Below are 20629 nucleotides of genomic sequence, written 5' to 3' on the forward strand. Positions count from 1 at the left end.
TATGCTTCCATTCATTCATTCATTCATATACAGTAAGTTAGTCTTAACTCTGATCCCTCTCATCTTGACAGTCAGACGTCCCGCCTCACCGCCCGCCAGAGAGACTGACTCTGCTAGGCCGACCCCTGCCCCACTCTCCGGCTCCAAGGACGAACCCACCTCCAATATCCGCGACATCATCAAACAGTACAACAGCAGAGCTGCCCAAGAACCCACGCCTTTTGAGCCCGTTAGGTCAGAGTCAAAGCTCCCCCCCCCATACCCATCCTGGGGTGAGCTAGATGTACTGTATGCTGGGACAAAGAAGGCCATGTTTATGGAGTTGTAACAAAATGGGGGAAACTAAACAGAACAAAACCTAATGCACCCTTCTTGTCTAATGTTCAGATTTGTAATGCCTTGAAAGTTCATGCCCCCCCCCCCCCCCCCACCTCCCCTGACAAAAATATGAATGGTTCTGATCGGAGAGTTTCTGAGCCAAAGTGTAATAGTCCATTTCATAGACTCGAAATGAGTCAATCTTTACGGTTTGACAGTACCACCTGGTGTAAATGTGTACACCGTTCACAAATTTTCATGTCAAATTAATCTCTAATAGAAAATGGCAAAATGTCTTGGCATACTTTTTACATAACCATGCATAGTATTGGCTAGTGCACACTGTTGGCTGTTGGCAAGCTCGCAACAATACAAATTGTTTATTTATTTTGCAATTAAATATGAATAATTACGTTTTTTCCTGTCTTTACAGAGTTCCTGGTATCCATTTTGTGAAGAAGAATGACCATAAAGAGGAAGCTCTAGCTAAGCTCAGAGGACAAAAGGTCCAACCGCAGGTGAGGATCGTCAGTACCGAATAGGTTCAATATAAGAGCAAAACAAAGGCTTTCATTCAAACTTTCTCTTCTTCCCCTGCTAACTGCTTACAGAAACAGTGGGCACCTCCTCCAGTGCATCGTCCGGTGAAAGCCAAGGTGGAGCAGCCTCCGCCCGATAGACCCCCTACGCCACCTTCTCCTGCCTCCAGTAGGGGTCCTCGTTCCATCTCCCATAGTATGAGACAGAAGCAGCGCTCCCTGGCTGATCTCTTTGGGTCCCAGCGCTCCCAGAACCCCCCGTCTCTCCCCCCAGACAACCCACCAGCACCACCTCCAGACCCCATCCCTCGGACCATCCCTCAGACCATCCCAGACCCACCCCCCATGGCCGCCCCTGAGCTCAGTAGGTGCCCGTCCCCCAGCTAGCGGTCATTAAATAGTTATATCACTCCAGTTCATTAAAAGCCTTTATAGTACACTAATGGTATTTGAAAGAAAGAAACAAATCGGTTCACTCAAAAAGATTTCATACATTTTTCAGACATAAAAAGGCAACCTATTGTAGCATATATTTTGACATAAATGATGTGAGGTCGACGTGGACCTGCTATCCTAGTTACTTTGTAGCACATATTTGTTTTCTAAACACTGTAATTATTTGACCACTGTTGTGGCTAGTTGAGTGGCTTGAACAACTTCAGGTGCGTATGACATACAGACAGATGAAAAAAGAACGAGACAGCCTCATTACAAACGTTTTGGGTTGCTGCGAGTACAGTATTAATTTAGAATCTGTTCTGGTGTGTAGAGCCCATGTCCGAGGAGGACGGCGTTCGCTCTCAGCTGTTCAGATTCTCTGCTAGTGTGTCCTTCTCCTATGCAGCCATGCCTGGGAAACTGTTCCTACGCAAAGAGGTTAGCGTCTCAATATGCATAACTTACAGAAATTGAGATACACACAAACGTACATTGCATACATCACATGCACAAGACAATGTTTTTGCTAACTGCATCACTGCATGTATTTTTAGAAGAATAATTACATATTTCACAATCATGTACAAATATGTGAATATATATTTTTTGTATGTACAGGTTTTTTATCCCAAAGAGAAGTTCAGCCGCCCCTACATCCTCAATCTGTTATGTGAACAGGTTTGTAATTGTGAAGGTCGTTCCATAATTTTTCACCAGACATTCACCAGTTACTACTCATTCACTGCTCATTCATTCATGCCCATTGTGTGGTGTTTAGATCATGAGGGACACCTACTCCCACAGCTGTTTAAGGATCACCAGGGAGGAGAAGAGAAAGATGAAAGATCTACTGGGTGAGAAAACATCAGAAGACAACATGATATGACTGGGTGTGATTGGCTAGCAATTGTCCCCTAAAGATATGTTCAGATTTCAGTAGACTTCACTAGGGTGATGCCCGTTGGGAACGCATGACCCTTCGATTATGCAATACCTGTTGTGCGATGATGCGATGCGAGATGCCGCTCCTTCCTTAAGCCAATTAAACTTTTAATATAAGATATGGATTTGAAATAATATGAAGGGCCACAGTTTGTTCATTCATGTAGAAAATAGTTGTCTGTAAATGTTACCATTGATGCAGTATCACACATCATAATCTAATTCACTGCTTGCCTTCTATAGCGAGTTTCCACGTGGGGACCACAATAAGCACCATCCAGGATGACAATATGAAGAAGAGGATAGTCATAGCTGCTCGAGATAACTGGGAAAACTACTTTTCTCGCCTGTTCCCTGTGAAGGTAAGCGCTGGTATCTTGCATTTCTGCACACACGCAGCCGAAAACATATGACAACTTAATATGTGTATGGTCAAATATGCTGCAGAGCCAATCAAACAAAGCTATGTGGAAATGAACCAGAACAGGAAACTGGTATGGTACCTTCGGGAAACCCAGGACTACAGTCATGCACATAGCCGATTGTGTGGTTTGTTTTATTAGTAAAATATTCCACTAAATTAGTCAATTAGTCAAGTAAATGTAGATTCAATGTAGCCTGGCTCCAGCCCCTGAAATTGCTAGCCTCGCATTCAAGGTCTGGTGACGCTGTAGAAGGCAGGGTTTTCTCGTTTGCAAATCTAAACGACCCAATCGGGATCGGGATAATCCAGTATGAACCAATCGCCAAAGAGTCCCACTTTGGCCACGCCCCATCTCAGAAAACGGCTGCACTGAGACGGCTTTCAGACTGAATAATGGAGTGAAACGAAATGAGAATTCAGGCGGAGTGTCAGGCTAGATTCAATGTCCACATCTGTAAAATCATCAATATGCTAAGTATGTTCTTGTTTTAGACCGATAGCGGTGATGCTCAGGTATTGGGTATTTCTCATCGTGGAATTCGTTTGCTGAAGATTGTCAGAGCATCAGGCATCAACCCCAAACACCTCCATTTGCTAAAGAGCTACAGGTATGTTGGTGCACAACGTTGTTGTTTACAGTGTTACATTCACCTGTGTGGATGTCGGATGCAAGTATAAACTCATATTTGCGTGTATGTTTTAGTTTTGCTGAGCTTCTGTCTGTGGAGCTTCGAGGGGCTGACACAGTGGAACTGGAAATGAAGAATGAACAGCTGAAACTGCAGTCCTCCAGAGCACCTCAGATCACCTTTATGATCCAACACTTCAGCAGGGAACTCATCAAGGTATTTTCATCACGCTCAACCTGTTCAGAATTGACCCTTTTGACCATGGCACGTCATGGATTTTTTCTTGACCTAGTAATGAGCATGTGGAAGTACCATTGCATGGAGGTTTCAACTGTTCAGCTTGCCTAAGATGATGTCTCACCATTCAGGACTCAGGCCACGTGGTTGCTCTGAAGAGCTATGTGACCGATGACAAGAGCCTGCTCACTTTTAGCAAGGGTGATGTCATCAAGCTGCTGCCAATAGAAGGACTTCAGCCAGGTGAGGTCATCATAAGGTGTTCAGATTTGCAGGTGTTAATTACAGATAATAAAAATTCCACATCAAATGTATCAGAAGGCCTTCAGCTTTTTGAAAATCCTATCAAATGTCAGCCATGATGTTTTGAAAAATCTATATTATATATTATGTGCATGTGCCAGATGGATCTTACATTGATTTCAATACATTCATTAATGTACTCAACCAGGAAGTAATTGCCTTCATCTTATAGTCTGTTGCTTAAACAAGCTGCTATTATTCATGCTATTTGTGTCTCAAGGATTTCAATATTGAATACTGGCGTGTCATTCTGAAGACGTCATGTTTGGGAACCATGCTGGAGATAATATCTGATGTTCCACTCGCTGATGTTCACTCATTTTATATACTTTTTACCCTCTTGCAGGCTGGTGTTTTGGTACCATTGGAGGGCGCTCAGGGCTTTTCCCCAAAGACGTCACTCAGCCATCGGCCGCCCCAGACTACCACTGTGTCCACCTCGACCGAAGAGATGAACGGAGGAAAAGCATGCGAGCTGGTCGGCCTGCCAGGCCTCCAACCTCTAGGCCATCGCCCAGTGCCGATTCAGGCTTGCACAGCAGAGATGGCTCAGTCCAGGGGTCCGAGCTGGACTATGAACAGTACACCATGGCTGACTTTGCCATGAAATACTTCAGGTACAATGGGCCTCATTCAGCAATAAATTCGTAAATTGTCTTCTTAAATTTCTTCCTAAGTGAATTCCTAAGAGAAGTCGAGTCAGATTCATGAAATGTTCTTAGGCTCTGCCTGCAGTCACACCTGTGTGTGATTGCTGCACACAGAAATCACAGGAAATCACACAGAGAAATAAAGTTGAGAGAATGAAGTAAAGAATACCTAAACTAAAGCCTAAAGATGGTGGAAAACGAGACTCCAAACATAAAAATAGATAAGTATTTCTGTGGAGGTACTTCTGAAGTGAACAGCAAATTATTTTATTTAATTAATGAATGTATTTTATTATTTCTCTCACATTAATCAACATATCACCACTCGACATCAATGTAAATTTGCTGAAATTAGCTGTTAAAAATGTTATCCATATTTCATGTTCAGGAGTAGCGTTAGTAGTGGATATAAAACATTTTAGTACTGAAAGCTGGTGGGTGGATATAGAGGGTCTTTAAGGTAGCAGCTGCTTGGTATGTAATGGGGTGGAAATAGGGGTGTGGTGGGTGATATGGTGGTGCAAGGAGGGGTGTAGGGGGGTGTGGGGGGTATGGGGATGGGTGTGACGGGTGGGTAGGCTATAGGGGGGCTTTCAGGTAGGAAGGGGACTTGAAAATGGGGGTGTGGCGAATGTCGGGATATGGGGGTGGGGGTATGGGGGGGCGATGAGGGTGGGTAGGGTGGGGGGTTATGGGGTGGGTATGGGGCTTGGGCTTCAACTCAACCGGGTCTGTTTGGGTTAGATGCATTTGGCTGCAGACCCCCACCTGAACATATTTTCTGCTAGCGAAATGTTTTCAAGATTTATCAAAATATTTCGAAAATAGCCGATCTACAAGTTCAAAATTGCCAGTAATGGGACGCGTTGTAACCTTTTTTGCTCTAAAGATATGATAAAAATATTATTGTAATTTAAATCCTATATTATACAACAACGAATTGAAGAAACTTCGAGAATTAATTATTTTTGCACAAACATATCACACTTAAGAACTCAAAGGCCACCCTAAGAGTGCTCTCTAGTATGCGTAGATTTCTTCTTAACTTAAGAACAAATCACAGCTAAGAAAACATTTGTGAATGCCAAAATCTCTTTAAAAACTTCTTAAGTGGGTCTAAGAACAAATTTGTTCGTAAGTACGGTTCATGAATCGGGCCCAATGATTACAAGTCAGCAAGTTGGTTCTGGTCGGATTGAGTAAGGTATGTGAGTTGCAAACGTTCAAGTGCTGTGTCATGATTTTCTGAAACTCTTCACATCACAGAGTGAAGGCAACAGGTGGACCACCTAGCTCATGGGACTTTTCAGAGATGGTTGAGCATACAGGGGTACGTACTGTAAGGCAGCACACCAAACCTCAGCCTTCATCATCCCTCATCACACATTTCACATCTAATACAATATCTATGTGTTCTTTTCACTTTAGGTCCTCCTAGAAGAGTCCCTCATCTTTTACGATGACCCCGAAATGAATGACTTGGCTGTCCAGTCCTTCTGCGGTGAGCTGCCTAAAACTAATCTACAGTAGCAACCACATTATCACTACTCCTATTTTAAGTTCTACCGTTGGCTAATTTATCGCCTAATCTTCACATTCCCCTCTCTCTCTCTCTCCAGGGTTGATGCAATTCACGGGTGATATGCCAATGCAGGAAGACCTCACTCAGGAAGGCTGTTTGCTCTACTTCTTACAGGTCTGTGTTTGCTCTTTCAAGAATGTCACTGAGCTGAATTGGAATTGAAAGACAATTCATTTGGGATTTGAATCTGTTGATGTGTTTCTGTTTTTCCTCTCTATTAGCTAGGGAAGGAGAAAGAGGCACTGAGAGATGAAATCTACTGCCAGATTATCAAGCAGACAACAAAACACCATGTCAAGTGAGCACGTTTCATGTATTTTGTGGAATATTATACATTTGTGATCATAGCGTGTAAGAAAAATAGTTACTACAATTAACACTCAGGATTTGACTGTGGGTTCATGTAGAATGAGACCAAATGAAGCTTCACACAAAAGTGAACTGTAGTGATTCTGGTTCCCGTGTCCACAGGGAGCGTTGTACCCTGGGTTGGCGTCTGTTGAACCTGGTGACAGGCTTCTTCCCCTGTTCCAACATCCTGCATCCGTATGTCAAACGACATCTACGAGACATCGCTCATGACCCCACACACTCGTACCAAGGTACGCACACAGATACTGCACATTAGGGGTGGGCAACCACCTCTTTTTGATCTACCAGGTGATTAGATTGGGCTATTGAATTGATCAAGTAAGTTGATCAAAAACAACCATTATTGTTTGATGTGCATAGATGTCAAAATCTATCTTACATTTATTATTCATATAAAATTATTGACTCATTCATGGTTAAGTTTTATAAATGATTTACTTATTCTGTGGCAATATTGGTTTTCACTGTCTGGCACTAAGCGATCACACCCACATAGCACACACATACACATAGCACATTGCATTTGCAAATCACACATGCACGCATCTACATGCATGCGTGCATACACATACACATGCGAACGTGTGCACACGCACGCACACACACACACGCACACACACACACACACACACACACACACACACACACACACACACACACACACACACACACACACACACACACACACACATACTAATTTATATTTATATGCCTTCAGAATTAGCCAAAATGTGTCAAGACAACCTGCAGCGCACTCTGAATTTTGGAGGTCGTCGTACCGTCCCCTCTCTAGCAGAGTTGGAAGCCCTCCTGGTAAAGTGAAATGCAAATCCATGCACATACACCTCTGTAACTTACAACCCCATTTACCTTCAGTATGTTGTATGGTTGTCAGTGCACACAGCAGAACGGTCCTTGAGTCTGTCTATCCTCTCACAGGTGGGGAAACGTTCTCGCCACATCGCCATTCAGCTACCAGGTGGTGTGGATTTCCCCATCAAGATAGAGAGTTTCAGTGTAAGATTGATTAATCTGTTGTGTTATTTTGCTTGTCATCCCCACCTCTATAAAGACGATTTCATGGTCTCAAATTAACGCGAATAACTGTTTCTGCACAGGTGGCAGGGGAAGTGGTGGCAGAGTTCTGTACGGAGATGGGGGTCTCACATCCTGCAGAAGTCAGAGAGTTCTCCATCCATGTTAGCTGGCCCCACGGTAAACATCTCTGAGGAATAATTTGACCTCCTTGTATTTATTTTAGCATTTATTGTCTTTAATGTCTTTCATCTTTTATTCTTTCCTCTTAATCCTGCTTTTTATTTTGAATGTCAAATCACTTTGCGAACTCATGTTTTTAAAGGTGCTAATATTAATGAAATGTAATACATTACAAATTGTGACAACATTATGCCACGAGGAATCACAGCCAAAACTGTGACAAAAAAAAAGATAAATCCACCTCTCTTTCCCTCCTGTCCTCTTGTCAGATGGAACGGTACGTCCTCTCCACCCAGAGGAGTATCTGTTTGACTTCCTGGATGACACCTCTGTCATCTTGTCGTTAAGCCGAGTCATATGGAAGCAGCCTCTCTCCTTCTGCAGTGAACTCTATGTCGAGTTCCACTACCAACAGGTGCAACCCCCCCCCCCCCCCCCCCCCCCCCCACACACACACACACACACACGCACGCACGCACGCACGCACGCACACACACACACACACACCCCACTGGTGATTAACAGAGATAGAAACTGTACTAATCTACTAACCTGTGTGTGTGTGTGTGTGTGTGTGTGTGTGTGTGTGTGTGTGTGTGTGTGTGTGTGTGTGTGTGTGTGTGTGTGTGTGTGTGTGTGTGTGTGTGTGTGTGTGTGTGTGTGTGTGTGTGTGTGTGTGTGTGTGTGTGTGTGTGTGTGTGTGTGTGTGTGTGTGTGTGTAGGTGCTAGGTGACTACCTGGATGGGAATTTGCTGTTGCCTGGCAGTGGCTCCTCCTTGGTCCAGCAGATGGCAGAGCTGTCAGCCCTGCAGCACCTGGCTCAGGGACTGTCTAACATGCTATCATTGTAAGTCGTACACATTTTAGAATTCAAATACTTTACCTTATATAATAATCTCTGAGGCATCGGAATTTCCCGGTTATATTTTCTCTCCTCTCTTTAACTCCCACTAAAGGCCCGAGTTAAAGCAGTACCTCCCACAACAGGATGGCATCAAAAGCAACCTTGAGGAGATTCACTCCTTCTCTTTGGGCCAGCTGGCTGCCATGCAATCCCTCACCCCTCAAGATGCCAAAATACGATTTGTTGGTGCGTTTCCTTTCCTGTCTGTTCTGTTCTGCTCTGCTCTGCTCTGCTCTGCTCTGCTCGATTCCGTTCTGTTCTATTTTATTAAATTCTAAATCAGACAATTAGAGTTGATGATCAGGTGTGAGATGTGTCTCTGTTCACTGTCCTCCAGAGTTTCTCAGCTCCACGCCTTTGTTTGGCTCCAGTATCTTCCTGGCTCAGAAGGTCAGCCAGCGCGGCTGTCCCTCACCCTGTTTAGTGGCCATCAACCAGGAAGGGGTGCTATTCTGCCACCCAAAAACACAGGTAATTTAAGCGACATCTAATTACTGCCAAATCAGTCTCTGCACAGCTTAGAAAAAGCAACAGCTTAAACTAAAGGGACAGTTGCAGTATAGACTGGGAAAAAAACAGTCCCTTAACCACAAAATTCTACAGTTTCTAAACAAATTGTTGGGACTGGGAGAGCTGAGAGCACATATTTTTACTGTATGCCACAGACACACTGTGATGTGTTGTTATTTCCTTTGATTGCAGGAGAGGACATTTGTGATTCCACTGGTGGAAGTGCAGTCCATGCGTACAATTCGCCCTAAGAAGCTAAGCAAAGTGCCAGCAGTGGAGATCAATTATGGCAATCCAGGCCGTCCTAGAAAAATCACCATTCATGTCAAACAGGTAAGGACTCCATCAACAATGGGAATGACTTTGTATTACATTATGTGGAACTGTCAGTTAAAAATTACACATGTTTTGTAAGTATGCCAAACAAACAAATAAACCCCAAGGACCAGCAGAAAAGAATACTCCATCGTGAGGCAATAATCAATTGCATCTTGAGGCAATAATCAATTGCCTCAAGATGCAATTGCCAAGATTATTAAGTGTGTGAAATTACATCATGAAAGTGATAGCACAGCTTGTACCAGTCTCAATGCTTGCACTCATCCTTTTCCTGACCTCATACGTACCTGGTAAACAGTGAGCACAGTCATCAGAGTAGTCATATTGGCCTACAACTTTTCACAAATTGAAATGTCAAGTAACTGCACCATCCATGGGATTTGTGCCTTCGACTCCTGTTTCAGTTCTGCAGCATAGGATCAGATCTGTCTCTCTTTCTGTCTGTCTCTGTCTCTGTCTCTCTCTCTCTCTCTCTCTCTCTCTCTCTCTCTCTCTCTCTCTCTCTCTCTCTCTCTCTCTCTCTCTCTCTCTCTCTCTCTCTCTCTCTCTCTCTCTCTCTCTCTCTCTCTCTCTCTCTCTCTCTCTCTCTCTCTCTCTCTCTCTCTCTCTCTCTCTCTCTCTCTCTCTCTCTCTCTCCCTCCCTAAGGCCAAGGCACTGTGCCACATCCTTGCTGTAATTATGGAAGAGCTGATCCGGCCATCTATCAACAGCTCCATCTCAAGTCGACAGTAGACACGTCTGTGTGCACGCACGCACGCACGCACACACGCACGCACGCACGGAAGGAAAGGAAGGAATTAATTCACTGTTAATCATTGACTTGTGTAACAGGAAGAAACTATTACTTTCTACCCGTTTATTAGTTTTTCTTTTATATAGTTTGATGAAACTGGATCAAGTGTGTATTTACAGGTATACTTTAGCCGATTGTGGAAATCAGTTCAATTTAAAATCAATTTACATGCATGTGCATACATACTGTACATATGCACATGTATAAACACACAGAAGTCAATTCATTATTGATTATTATTGTTTGTTTTTAATATATTTTAATATTTAATATTTTTGTTTAATATGATCAAATTTAAATAAAACATTCCATGTGTATTAAATTAGTTTATGTCATGCCAGTTGAAATACTTTGTGATTATGTATATTATGATTTTATGTATATTATGGAAATGTATGTTTGTCTAAAAAAGGTAATACAGGAGGAGTTATGATATAAATATAATCAATATTTTAAAATATGTTTCAGTTGTTCCTATGCTTTCTCTCAAAGGGTCTGAATGAGTGTAAACGTTTGCTAATAGGAAAGTCTCCTATATTCTTCCAAGAACTGCAATTCTACCTTGCAAACAATTTATTTCAAACCATTTTAATTCAAAACAAATGTTGTTGTTGTTTTTTTTACATGCTTTACAAATACAATTGACTTGACTTGGCAAAGCTGCAGACATTCATATGTTTTATTCAGCACTGATCATATCAGTCAGTTAGGTTGGTCACAGCAGTAAATCACAACAAAATAAAACAAAACAAATATTCAAATAAAATATAGCAGCAAGTGTCAATGAATGAGGTCCAAGCAAGTGATAGAAAGAAGATAACTATGAGAAGATAATGAAGATGATAAAGATGGTGACTTTTGGAAGAAGATCAAGATGATGACGAAACAGGAAAATAAAAAACATAATTTGGTTGTAAAAGTACGTTTTGAGAAGTGATTTAAAAGACGGTACTGAGTTTGCTAGTCTAAGATTATCATGCAGGGTGCTCCAGGGCTGAAGAACCATGAGAGCAAAAGTCTGGTCACCGTTGGTTATGAGACCAGGATTTAGGAACAGACAGGCCCTGCATGAGGATCGTAGGCATGTGTTGCTTAAAGGAAATAACATGTCAGAGATACTGTATAACTGGGAGACATATTTAAGTGGGAAGTGCATGCACCCAAAGACTAATAAAACAGTTCTCAAAATGGACATATCTGCTGTTTCTGCGATTCATCTCTTCCTGCAAATCCATGCATGTTGGCCAAGATCATGGTCATAATCTGTCCTGTGAAATGAGACAAAATACCAGCTATATACCTGTAGATGAGTTCATGACAATTCATGATGCACAGCAGCCATTACTACAATTCACCTCAAACAGGAGAAACTTCTGAGTCAGTATTGCATTTATCAAGCTGTCCTCCAGCTTCCTTGAAATGGAAGAGTCAGGTCAGGGATACTGTATGTGTACAATCTGGAGCTATGTGTGAGGTTTCCAACTATGCACAAAACTCTCCTGTGACTCCTGGCCCTTGCAGTAAATGAATTTGTTTATAGTCTTATACATAGTCTTACATTATTATGTAAGAGTCAAACATATTACAGTTGATAAAATGAATGTTGAATTATCTTTTACGGCAGGGGTCTTCAACGTTTTCATGCCAAGGACCCCCTAGCTGAGAGAGATGAAGCAGGGACCCCCTCGTTGTATAACATTGTGTTGTAGATTAAACTCTTTTGTTTTTTTAACTTGGTCTGCTTGTTTTTCCTTCTACACCTATAACTCCTTGCCAAAAATAGCAGATCTACAAGCTCACAACGCCTCGCGCTGCGAGGCGTTGTGAGCTTGTAGATCTGCTATTTTTGGCTAAAGTTCTCCTCATAAAAGGGATGCTAGAGTTCAAGTGGTTAATGTAAAAAAGGTCATATCACACAAAGATTTGGGGGACCCCCTGTAGTAACTCTGAGGACCCCCTAGGGGTCCCGGACCCCCTGTTGAAGACCTCTGTTTTAGGGCCTTAGCACATTTCTATCTATCTATCTATCTATCTCTCTATCTTATCTTATCTTCTTATCTTATCGTCCACAAGATGGACATACCAAATGAGTATTATACCAAAAGAAACGAAACCATTATACCAAACTAAACAAAATGTTAAACTAGGGGAATCATTTTGGAGGTGCACGGCACTGAAGGTTCCGGTCATGGGTTCCGGCCACCTGATGACGTAAAGTTATTTCCGCTCCGACCGGATCAGATTAATCAGAAAATGGTATTGATCCCAGGCTTCAGGCTAAACCATTCAGATGCTTCTAAATGACACCAATAACAAACACCTGTGAGAGCCTCAGCCTTGTAACGCAACTGCTTCAGTCCATAAATCGTCGTTCAGCGCAACATTACAAAAACCCACGACACGCAGCACTCACCCACTGCACGTCTTGTCTGCACTCACTGCACGCCACAATCAGGTTATTTCGTGTCGTGACCATGAGTATTAGGAGAAGGTTAGTAGGCATTTTTATGATGTGAAAAGGCGATGTTCTGTTAATTTAAAACGTTAACATTTTCATTAGCGTCCTAATCCTGGCTAAATTAGGAGCTACTCCTTACTTGGCCAGGATTAGGATTATAGTAGGCTACTTTCTCCTTTGCTGAAATTGGCAACCCACCTGAAAATGTATTTGTTTATTGCAGTCAGAGATGGGGTGAGTCGTGACCCCTGCTGTTACTGAACTAACAGTAATGATAACTATCAGAATAGAGCTTTAACATTTTTAACAATAACAAAAAACAAAACAAAAAAAATCACGCTCTGCCCTTAACTCGTAAGTGTAGTGATGTGACTTGGACTCATAAACGTTAGCTCAGCTGCTACTGTAGATGAGTTTTGTTGATTTATATTATAGTCTTTCTTAACCAGAGCCTTGGTCTTAACTTGCTTCTCCCACAACTTTGCCTACTTTAACTTGGCCTGTTGGGACAATAGAAAAAGTTACTGCAAACTTATTAGGTGAACATGGAAGAAAATAACTCAAATAAGATCGAAACTGTCCAACTACAGGATATAATTTATTTTTTACTGTTTGATACTAAATTTGTTTTTTGCTTTAAAGGTAGGGTAAGTGATAGGTTTTTGGTTAAAACAAAGTGTTTTTATTAAAAATGCATTTTCTGTTAAAGCGCTGGAGAGACATGGAGACTCCTGTTACTGAACAAACACTCTATAGCAACAATGAGTACTATCAGAATATAGAGCTATTTAACACTTATTCTAACCAAAGAAAATCACTTGCCCTACCTTTTTTTTTTTAACCAAGCTCTTTCAGTCCACTCCAGATCTGTTAGCCTATCGAACTAGACTAGTTACACTTGCACATCCGATCTCTAACTTGACCTCACCTTCTTTCATGCCAGTGAAGTCCATGCAGAGGAGGCAGTGACCTACCTCAGCAGGGCCTTGCTTAGACTGAAGGACATTTGGGAGGATGTAGGCATTCTAGAAGAACAGCGTGTGCAGAGAACACACATTGTGTCTAAACACATTAAAGTGAGTTCCACGTCATCTGGAAAAAGTCTGCCATCGGTTTTTGCCCTCGAGTAACTGGATAGCTGATAAACATTCTGTTAACTTGTACTTAAGGAATTGCTGGACAGGATGATTGAGGAGGAAGAGAATATGAAGAAAAGAATGGCGGCAAACATAGCATTGTTTCAGCAGGAAATCGACATGCTGGGCAAAAAACTTAATCTGCCCCCTTTTGAGGTACGTTCCCATGTTTGTACATCATTCATTTGTTTTAGGAAGTCCATTAAAAACCTTGGTAAAACTCTGTCAACATGTGATTTTAGGCAGAAAGGGGAGGTACCATGCTAGAGCTGGAGAAGGCAACTCGCTCATGTGTGGAGGATTTGCGGCGACAGAAGAGTCACAGAATGGAAGAGCTTGGTGGGCTCGTGTCTAAAGACCGTAAGCTGTGTGACTTGATGTGTTGTTCCCCCTACGCCATCAGCCATGACGATGTACCGTCCGTGGAGCAGCTACAGGACTACCGCTCCTACCTGGACAACCTGGCCAAAGAGAAGGTTTAATGCATGGCGTTTTTATGTTTTGCAAGCTCTGTAGATGATGCTCAGTTTCTGACATATGGCAACTTTTCTGAAGCATGGTAGTAAGGAGAACAAAAATGTTCTCCTTAATTATTTTTAATTGTTGTTATTTTTAACTCCTTAATTGTTTTTTATTTGTCAATGTGGCCACCTTTTTCAAAATACTGTGTTAGTAGACATTTGTCACTGACCATAGTGCAGATTTTAACTGTTTAGTAATTGACAAGAGCTTGTAATGTCAAACTCGAATCAACTGAACCTCACTGCCTGTACATTTGGAGTCACGCTTAAGGTCTGAGCATGGATAGCAGTGTGATCATCACAAATGTAAGAAGTGCATGTATGAAAGCTATTCATTTGAGTCACATTGGAGCTAAAATGGGTCTAGTTGCGTTTTACTATGAAATGGCTGCCAATCAGAACCTTTTCTTTTTGACTGCCTGGATTCTTCATGTTGTAGAAATGCCCCTCCTTACTCAAGAGTACTCAACCCTATACATTTTAATCACAGAAACTAAACGGCATTCCTGCTTTCTGTCTGCTTTTTCAGGAGCGTAGGCTCGAGGAGTTCATCGGCATGAAGAAGCGGGTCATTTCGTGTATGGATGATCTGGAGTTTGTCCCTGAAACAAGTTTCCAGAAGCAGGTGTTATGTGCGGATGAGGAGTATTTCTGCCTGTCCATCAACAACCTCGACAGCCTCAAACTCTACCTCGGTCAGGTAAAGGCTTCAGTTACACTTTACCCACCAGTTGACTGGAGTCCCCCAAGATTCTATGCTTGTCCACTTTTTCTTTTCTCTAGTCTAAACCAAATCTCTTTCTAAGATGGCCAATCTACAAGAATGCAATGTGATCTGTAGGGTTAATGTCGTTAAGTTGTGATGAAACGGACCGAATCAAGTGAAAACTATTTGACAAGTTGGCCATGGTTCAAATTCACCCCATCCTTTTTTATTCTTCCACCAGATGGAAGAAGCAAAGCTGCAGAATGAACAGTATTGTTCTACAATTCGTGCCAAGATCCAGGACCTGTGGGAGAGACTGCACATTTCTCAGGAGGAGAGGGAGGCCATGTCTGACCACATGGTCAATTCCAAGATGAGGAATCGAGGGGCAGTAAGACCTTTTTGTTTGTGTCATTGTAACATTTACTGATCAAGATTGCCACCACACCAAGGTGATTGGGGAATTGAGGGAAACTGAACGTCATTGCCTGTCGTGTGTGTTGTCTGACCAGCTCAAAGAGGAGCTCCAGCGCATGGAGGTTCTCAAGTTGAAGAGCATGAAATCCTTCACTGAGGTCATCAGAGCTGAGGTTGTCCTGTTGTGGGACAAGTGTTTCTACAGCCAGGAACAGCGACAAGCCTTCACTGCCTATTACGATGGTGAGTGGCTGACCTGACACCATCTGCTTTGGTATATATGTGGTTGTTAACAGGAGTGCAACAGTTAATCGATTATAAAGAAAATAGTTGATCATTTATCAAATAATAATCGTCTCGATGTCATAGGTGAAAACATTAAAAAGAAATTCATAGTGTAAATAGCTGATCCACAAGTTCACAACGCATGAGCTTGTAGATCGGCTATTTTCGCACTACACAAAAGTATAAAATAATTATAATATTTATTGATATATTAAAACTCAAACTAAAATTCTATTAATGGTTGAATATTCGCCAAGTTGCAGCCCTAATTGATAATCAGAATGAGTCACTCTTAAATTAAGCATTATTCATGCCAGTCTTGGAAATACTTGAATCTGCTCCTCGTATAAAATAACGTACACATGCTTTTGCTTTTGAAGAATAAAAGGTTGGCCAAATTCCCCATTGCATTTAGAACTGCAGACTCACTCCGCCACTTAAACCACCTCCTTTTTTCCTCTTCAGAAAATATTAGTTGAAAATGGCAGATCTATAAGCTCACAATGGGTTGCAACTGAACTTGTAGATCTGCTGTTTTCGTCAAATGTTCATCCCAGAATCGGGACGCTAGGGTTCATGTGTTTAATAAAATTGTTGAACAAAGGAGCATGCTTAGAATACCCACAATTCAGCCTTTTTCAGAATTGTCTCAAAGCAATGACAATGCATCTTTCTCAAGACCACTTCACAGAGGAGCTTCTCAGCCTGCACGAACAGGAGGTGGCGATTCTCAAGAAGTACTATGAGGACCACAGAGTGCTGTTTGAGGGAGTCACACGGTGGCAAGAAAACTGGCAACTGTTTGTGGAGCTTGATGTGAGTACTCTGTATGTCTTCATCGTAGCTGGAAAGATCTGCGGAGACATTGTGTTGACTATACAACATCTTTATATTTGTTTTTCTTTTCCCAATTGTTTTACAATTGGGCAAAATCATGTCACCCACTCTTATTGATTAAGAGCCAACATGAAAAAGGTATAACTTTATTTTCAAATTAATATTTGATTTGGGAAAAACCATGGCCTATGCAATATGACCAATTTTAAATTCAAAACCTTCGTCTGAATGTCTGGTAACATTCAATAAGGAAATTAGTTTTTCAGATAATTTGAGTTTAGTAACGACTCCTTGTATGCACATTCTTCCACCTCAGAAAAAGGCCAATGATCCCTCCAGATTAAACAATCGAGGAGGGAACCTTCTTAAAGAACAGAAGCACAGGTCAGATGTACAGAAAGGGCTGTCCAAGGTGAGCAGATTATCTTTAAATGTTTTCTATTGGCACAGGGAAGATGAAATTGTCTGCACGCTTGCCTGATGACAAAATGCTAACCGAAACCTAGAACAGTTGGTATTCAAATGAAGCTCAAAGAAGCCCACTTGTTTTGATTTTGTAATTGTCATTCGGCATGTGTCAGCTATGCCTAGACTACAAGCCATTAAAAAACTCTCCTTGCATCTCCCACAACAAACTGAAGGTTTGGGAAGCTACTGCCTACTGTATGGTTGGTGCATTAGTTGACGCTGGCCAGTAGGTGGTGCTCTTTAAAGCCTGTACTGTATGATCTTGGTTCAACAGGCCAGTGCATATGGTCATCAACTGCAAGCTTGTTTAACCCTGGCATCTCTATTTGGAGCATGTCATTATAGCTGACATCATTTATTTGCATTTAAAAATGGCAGATCTACAAGCTCATGTAACCTATTGTGAGCTTTTAGTTTGACCATTTTGTCTTAAAACGAGGTATATAGGGTTTAAGTAGTTAAGTTTAAAGACACAAAGACTTAAGTGTGATCAGACATTATGCATTGGTGGTGGTGTTAAAAAAATGGGACCCGGTTTGGTGTCAACAATGTCCTGTTTCATCTCCAGCTAGAGAAGACCCTCAAGGCTCAGGTTGAGGCATGGCAACAGGAGCACGACAGGAAATTCTTAGTCAACGGGCAGCAGTTGATAGAGTACATGGAAACGCAGTGGAACAACCTCCAGACAGAGAAAGAGCTGGAAAAGATGGAGAGGGTAAACGACTCTGGATTTTAAAAAAATCAAGTCTCATCTCATTTGGAAACAGTTTTCAAAATGTCTTCCTTTTTTAACAGCAACAGAAGAAGATCAAGCAAAAGGAAGAGGAGATGCGCTTCGGCACTACAAGACTGACCCCAGCCAAGAAGCGACCAATAGCCACTTCCACCTTGCTAAAGGCCAGCTCCTCACCTGCCAAAATGACAAAGGTAAGATGCTGTGCAGGGTTGTTGTGCTTCATCATAGGGTTGTAACAGTTAATCGAACTAAGCAATTGAAATCTAATCTATTAAAAGAAATCTTTACTTTAAATACAGTAGCAATCATTGAGCTTTTCGATCGCTATTTGTGGGCTTGTACGGTGCAGTATGAAATTGGGCTTAATTAGTTAATCAGACTAATCTATTTATTAGATTATTCAAAATTACATTTTTATATTTGCTGATGTATAACATTATATTTATACAGAAATTCTCGATTAATCAATAGAATAACCTAAGAAAACTGTTGTAGCCCTAGTTCATTATAAAATCATTCTGCACGTGACTGTACACCACCTTTCATTCCACAGTCCACCAGCTCCCCAACACTCTCCACACCCAACGCCACCCACAGTTCAGGCTTTGGTAAAGGTAGCTGTAAGATGACACTCCATGACCTAACCAAGACTACACGGTCTTCTAGCCAGGTATGTTCATACTGATCTCCTGCCATGGTTTTATTTGAAAGCTATTTAAGATATTTTTTGGGCGGTGTAGCCACCCCTATATGTGAGGTTGGGACATTGACAAATGCTGCACTGTGATTGGCCACCCATTGTACCCCAACCCTGCACTGTGATTGGCCACCCATTGTACACCCCATTGACCCGCTGACTCTATTCAGCACTGTGATTGGCTAGCGAGACACATGATGAAATTAATAACCAAAAAATAGGACTATGCACTTAAAAAAAATAATAATAATTAAGTGAGCTTCCATCACTGTGATGACCACTGTGATGACCACACTTCACACTTTTTTTTTTTTTTAATTCAACTGCATCTTTCCTGGATATAAATGGAAATAGTTTGCCAATTATTTAGATATTTTATTTTCCTCCCTTAATTGGTATTGGTGAGGTCCCCTATATGGAAACATGATTAGAAAAAGTTGGAATTGGTTTTTTTTTAAGGAGGTTTAAATATCATGGGTACATTGGTGATTGGGCCCTAAATATCATCACACCTACTGTAGCTCCGTTTTGGTTGAAAGCAAATATTAACTCTTTGTTCCTCCCAGGGCGAGAAACCCCATGGACTGGGGAAGCCTCCTCGTGCACTGGACAAAAACAATGAGAACGTCAATAGAACCCCTCCCCACGTCAATAGAACCCCAAATGGCCCCTTCAGCCCAAGCTCATCTGCCGGAAGCTATTCAGAATTTGCGGTAAGTCTTTGACTGTACACCCTCCCGTCTACTAGGCTTTTTAATTGACCAGACCTTTCTGCAAAAGTAGGCGGCAGCTAAAAAAATCTGAATCTTGCACTGTCTGTGATGTATTTGTTTACTGACAAAGCTACAAATCTGTAGGTTTATGTTTAACTCTCTCCTCTGCCAGCTTAAATATGGCAGTGTGCCATTGGTGTCAAATTGGTTATTGACATTGTGAACCTGTAGGTGTCCTACACCAGACCATAGTCGAGATGCCTCAATGGAAGAGTAGGGAGACGACCACCTCCAACCACTGATAGATTTGCTGGTCATATTGTATACCATGCAGATGGGTTAAAACCTTTTAGTCATTCAAAGTAAGTCCTGGGTTGATCTCAAAACACCACAAGGAAATTAAAATTCCCTCTTCTTATAGAAGAGCAACATGTTGGGTGTTTTATCTCATCTGCAATAAAAGGTATTGTGTTTAAACCACAGACCTTGAATGCCATAACCTTATTGTTTAAGTCTTGAGGTCTTAACTAAAGGTGAATTCTTGGCTTCCCTGATTTTAAAGGTCAATAAAAAAATAATAGTATAGTCTACCATAAAATCCTTCACAGGTACCTTCTAGTAATCTTTCTCTGGTTATTTCACAGGTTGGATGTTTCTTGTTTGTGTCAGTATTCAAATCTTTGCTGTTTTAATTTGCAGGAATGCCTTGTGTAAAGAAGTGTACTGTATGTGAACAGTTGTTGGAATGATCATTTATCTTTCCTTGCAGCGAGAATTAACCAAGGCAGGACGGTTGAACTCAACAGTCACTCATCAGTAACTTTTTATACCTTGTTTTTATTTGTTTTTAAAGAATTTGAAATAAAATGTTACCTTTTATACACACGCGTACCAGTGTCTGTATTTGTAATGAATGCATAAATAGTATGATGCCTTTCTTTTTTCTTATCTTTTCTGAACTCTACATTTAAACGATGATCCTCAGTTGAAAGCAGAACAATGTCCTTTTCTATTTCAGTGTCTGGTCGTCATTTATTTCCCACGCACTGTAGCAAATACCTGCTGCTCGTATAGCTACATTTCGTTTTCACTTCGATTTGAAATTACGTCATTGCACCTAAAGTGTCTGAAGTCCACATTCACACACTGTTTCATCATCTGTGCTTAATGGGTTTACTAGGAGTTCATCTAGTTTCACTCTCTGTGGAACAGTCCAAACTTAATGTAATAGCTGCAATTCCAAGTGCTTGTCAGGGTGGGGGTCCCCAGTTAAAAAAAAAAAATTGGGAGGGGGGGGCGTTGTGTCCTGTAATGTTTTGGAACCCTTGATTTACACAACACTTATGGTGCTCTCAACTTTTGTCATCTATGACATTATGACAGTTTAAGCTGCAACACAATTTCATGTATTAGTGGTCCTGCTTCATCTCTCTCAGCTATTAAAGGGCCTGGAAAA

General features: G+C 41.5%; 2 protein-coding genes across 3 annotated transcripts in view; both read left to right on the plus strand.

The window, feature by feature from the left end:
• Positions 1–10996, plus strand: part of myo15b (myosin XVB) — a 36962-nt gene extending 25966 nt beyond the window's left edge. The window contains exons 42-66 of one of the 2 annotated variants that reach the window (XM_084078874.1): positions 72–234; positions 752–845; positions 936–1221; positions 1627–1733; positions 1914–1973; positions 2074–2149; positions 2481–2599; positions 3154–3269; positions 3365–3506; positions 3659–3770; positions 4177–4447; positions 5747–5810; positions 5909–5981; positions 6100–6176; positions 6284–6360; positions 6534–6664; positions 7153–7247; positions 7374–7451; positions 7553–7649; positions 7922–8067; positions 8375–8499; positions 8609–8742; positions 8894–9027; positions 9259–9399; positions 10052–10996. In XM_084078874.1, the coding sequence (XP_083935000.1) occupies positions 72–234; positions 752–845; positions 936–1221; positions 1627–1733; positions 1914–1973; positions 2074–2149; positions 2481–2599; positions 3154–3269; positions 3365–3506; positions 3659–3770; positions 4177–4447; positions 5747–5810; positions 5909–5981; positions 6100–6176; positions 6284–6360; positions 6534–6664; positions 7153–7247; positions 7374–7451; positions 7553–7649; positions 7922–8067; positions 8375–8499; positions 8609–8742; positions 8894–9027; positions 9259–9399; positions 10052–10138 (3005 nt within the window). In that variant the 3' untranslated portion in view covers positions 10139–10996. Of the gene's footprint in view, positions 1–71; positions 235–751; positions 846–929; positions 1222–1626; positions 1734–1913; positions 1974–2073; positions 2150–2480; positions 2600–3153; positions 3270–3364; positions 3507–3658; positions 3771–4176; positions 4448–5746; positions 5811–5908; positions 5982–6099; positions 6177–6283; positions 6361–6533; positions 6665–7152; positions 7248–7373; positions 7452–7552; positions 7650–7921; positions 8068–8374; positions 8500–8608; positions 8743–8893; positions 9028–9258; positions 9400–10051 lie in introns of both variants that reach the window. The other variant, XM_084078873.1, reaches the window with a different exon arrangement.
• A 1890-nt stretch (positions 10997–12886) lies between these two features.
• Positions 12887–19475, plus strand: LOC311060163 (protein regulator of cytokinesis 1-like; the record flags this gene model as incomplete). The annotated part of the gene is made up of 14 exons (XM_084078293.1): positions 12887–12891; positions 13601–13733; positions 13827–13949; positions 14036–14269; positions 14844–15014; positions 15262–15411; positions 15533–15680; positions 16402–16538; positions 16876–16971; positions 17596–17742; positions 17823–17954; positions 18317–18433; positions 19027–19173; positions 19419–19475. The coding sequence occupies 14 exons, from the start codon at positions 12887–12889 to the stop codon at positions 19473–19475; spliced, it is 1797 nt and encodes a 598-aa protein (XP_083934419.1).
• Positions 19476–20629: the final 1154 nt, after the last annotated feature.

Source organism: Gymnoscopelus microlampas, assembly GCF_963454915.1.
Source record: "Gymnoscopelus microlampas genome assembly, chromosome: 14".
Classification (NCBI taxonomy): Eukaryota; Metazoa; Chordata; class Actinopteri; order Myctophiformes; family Myctophidae; genus Gymnoscopelus; species Gymnoscopelus microlampas.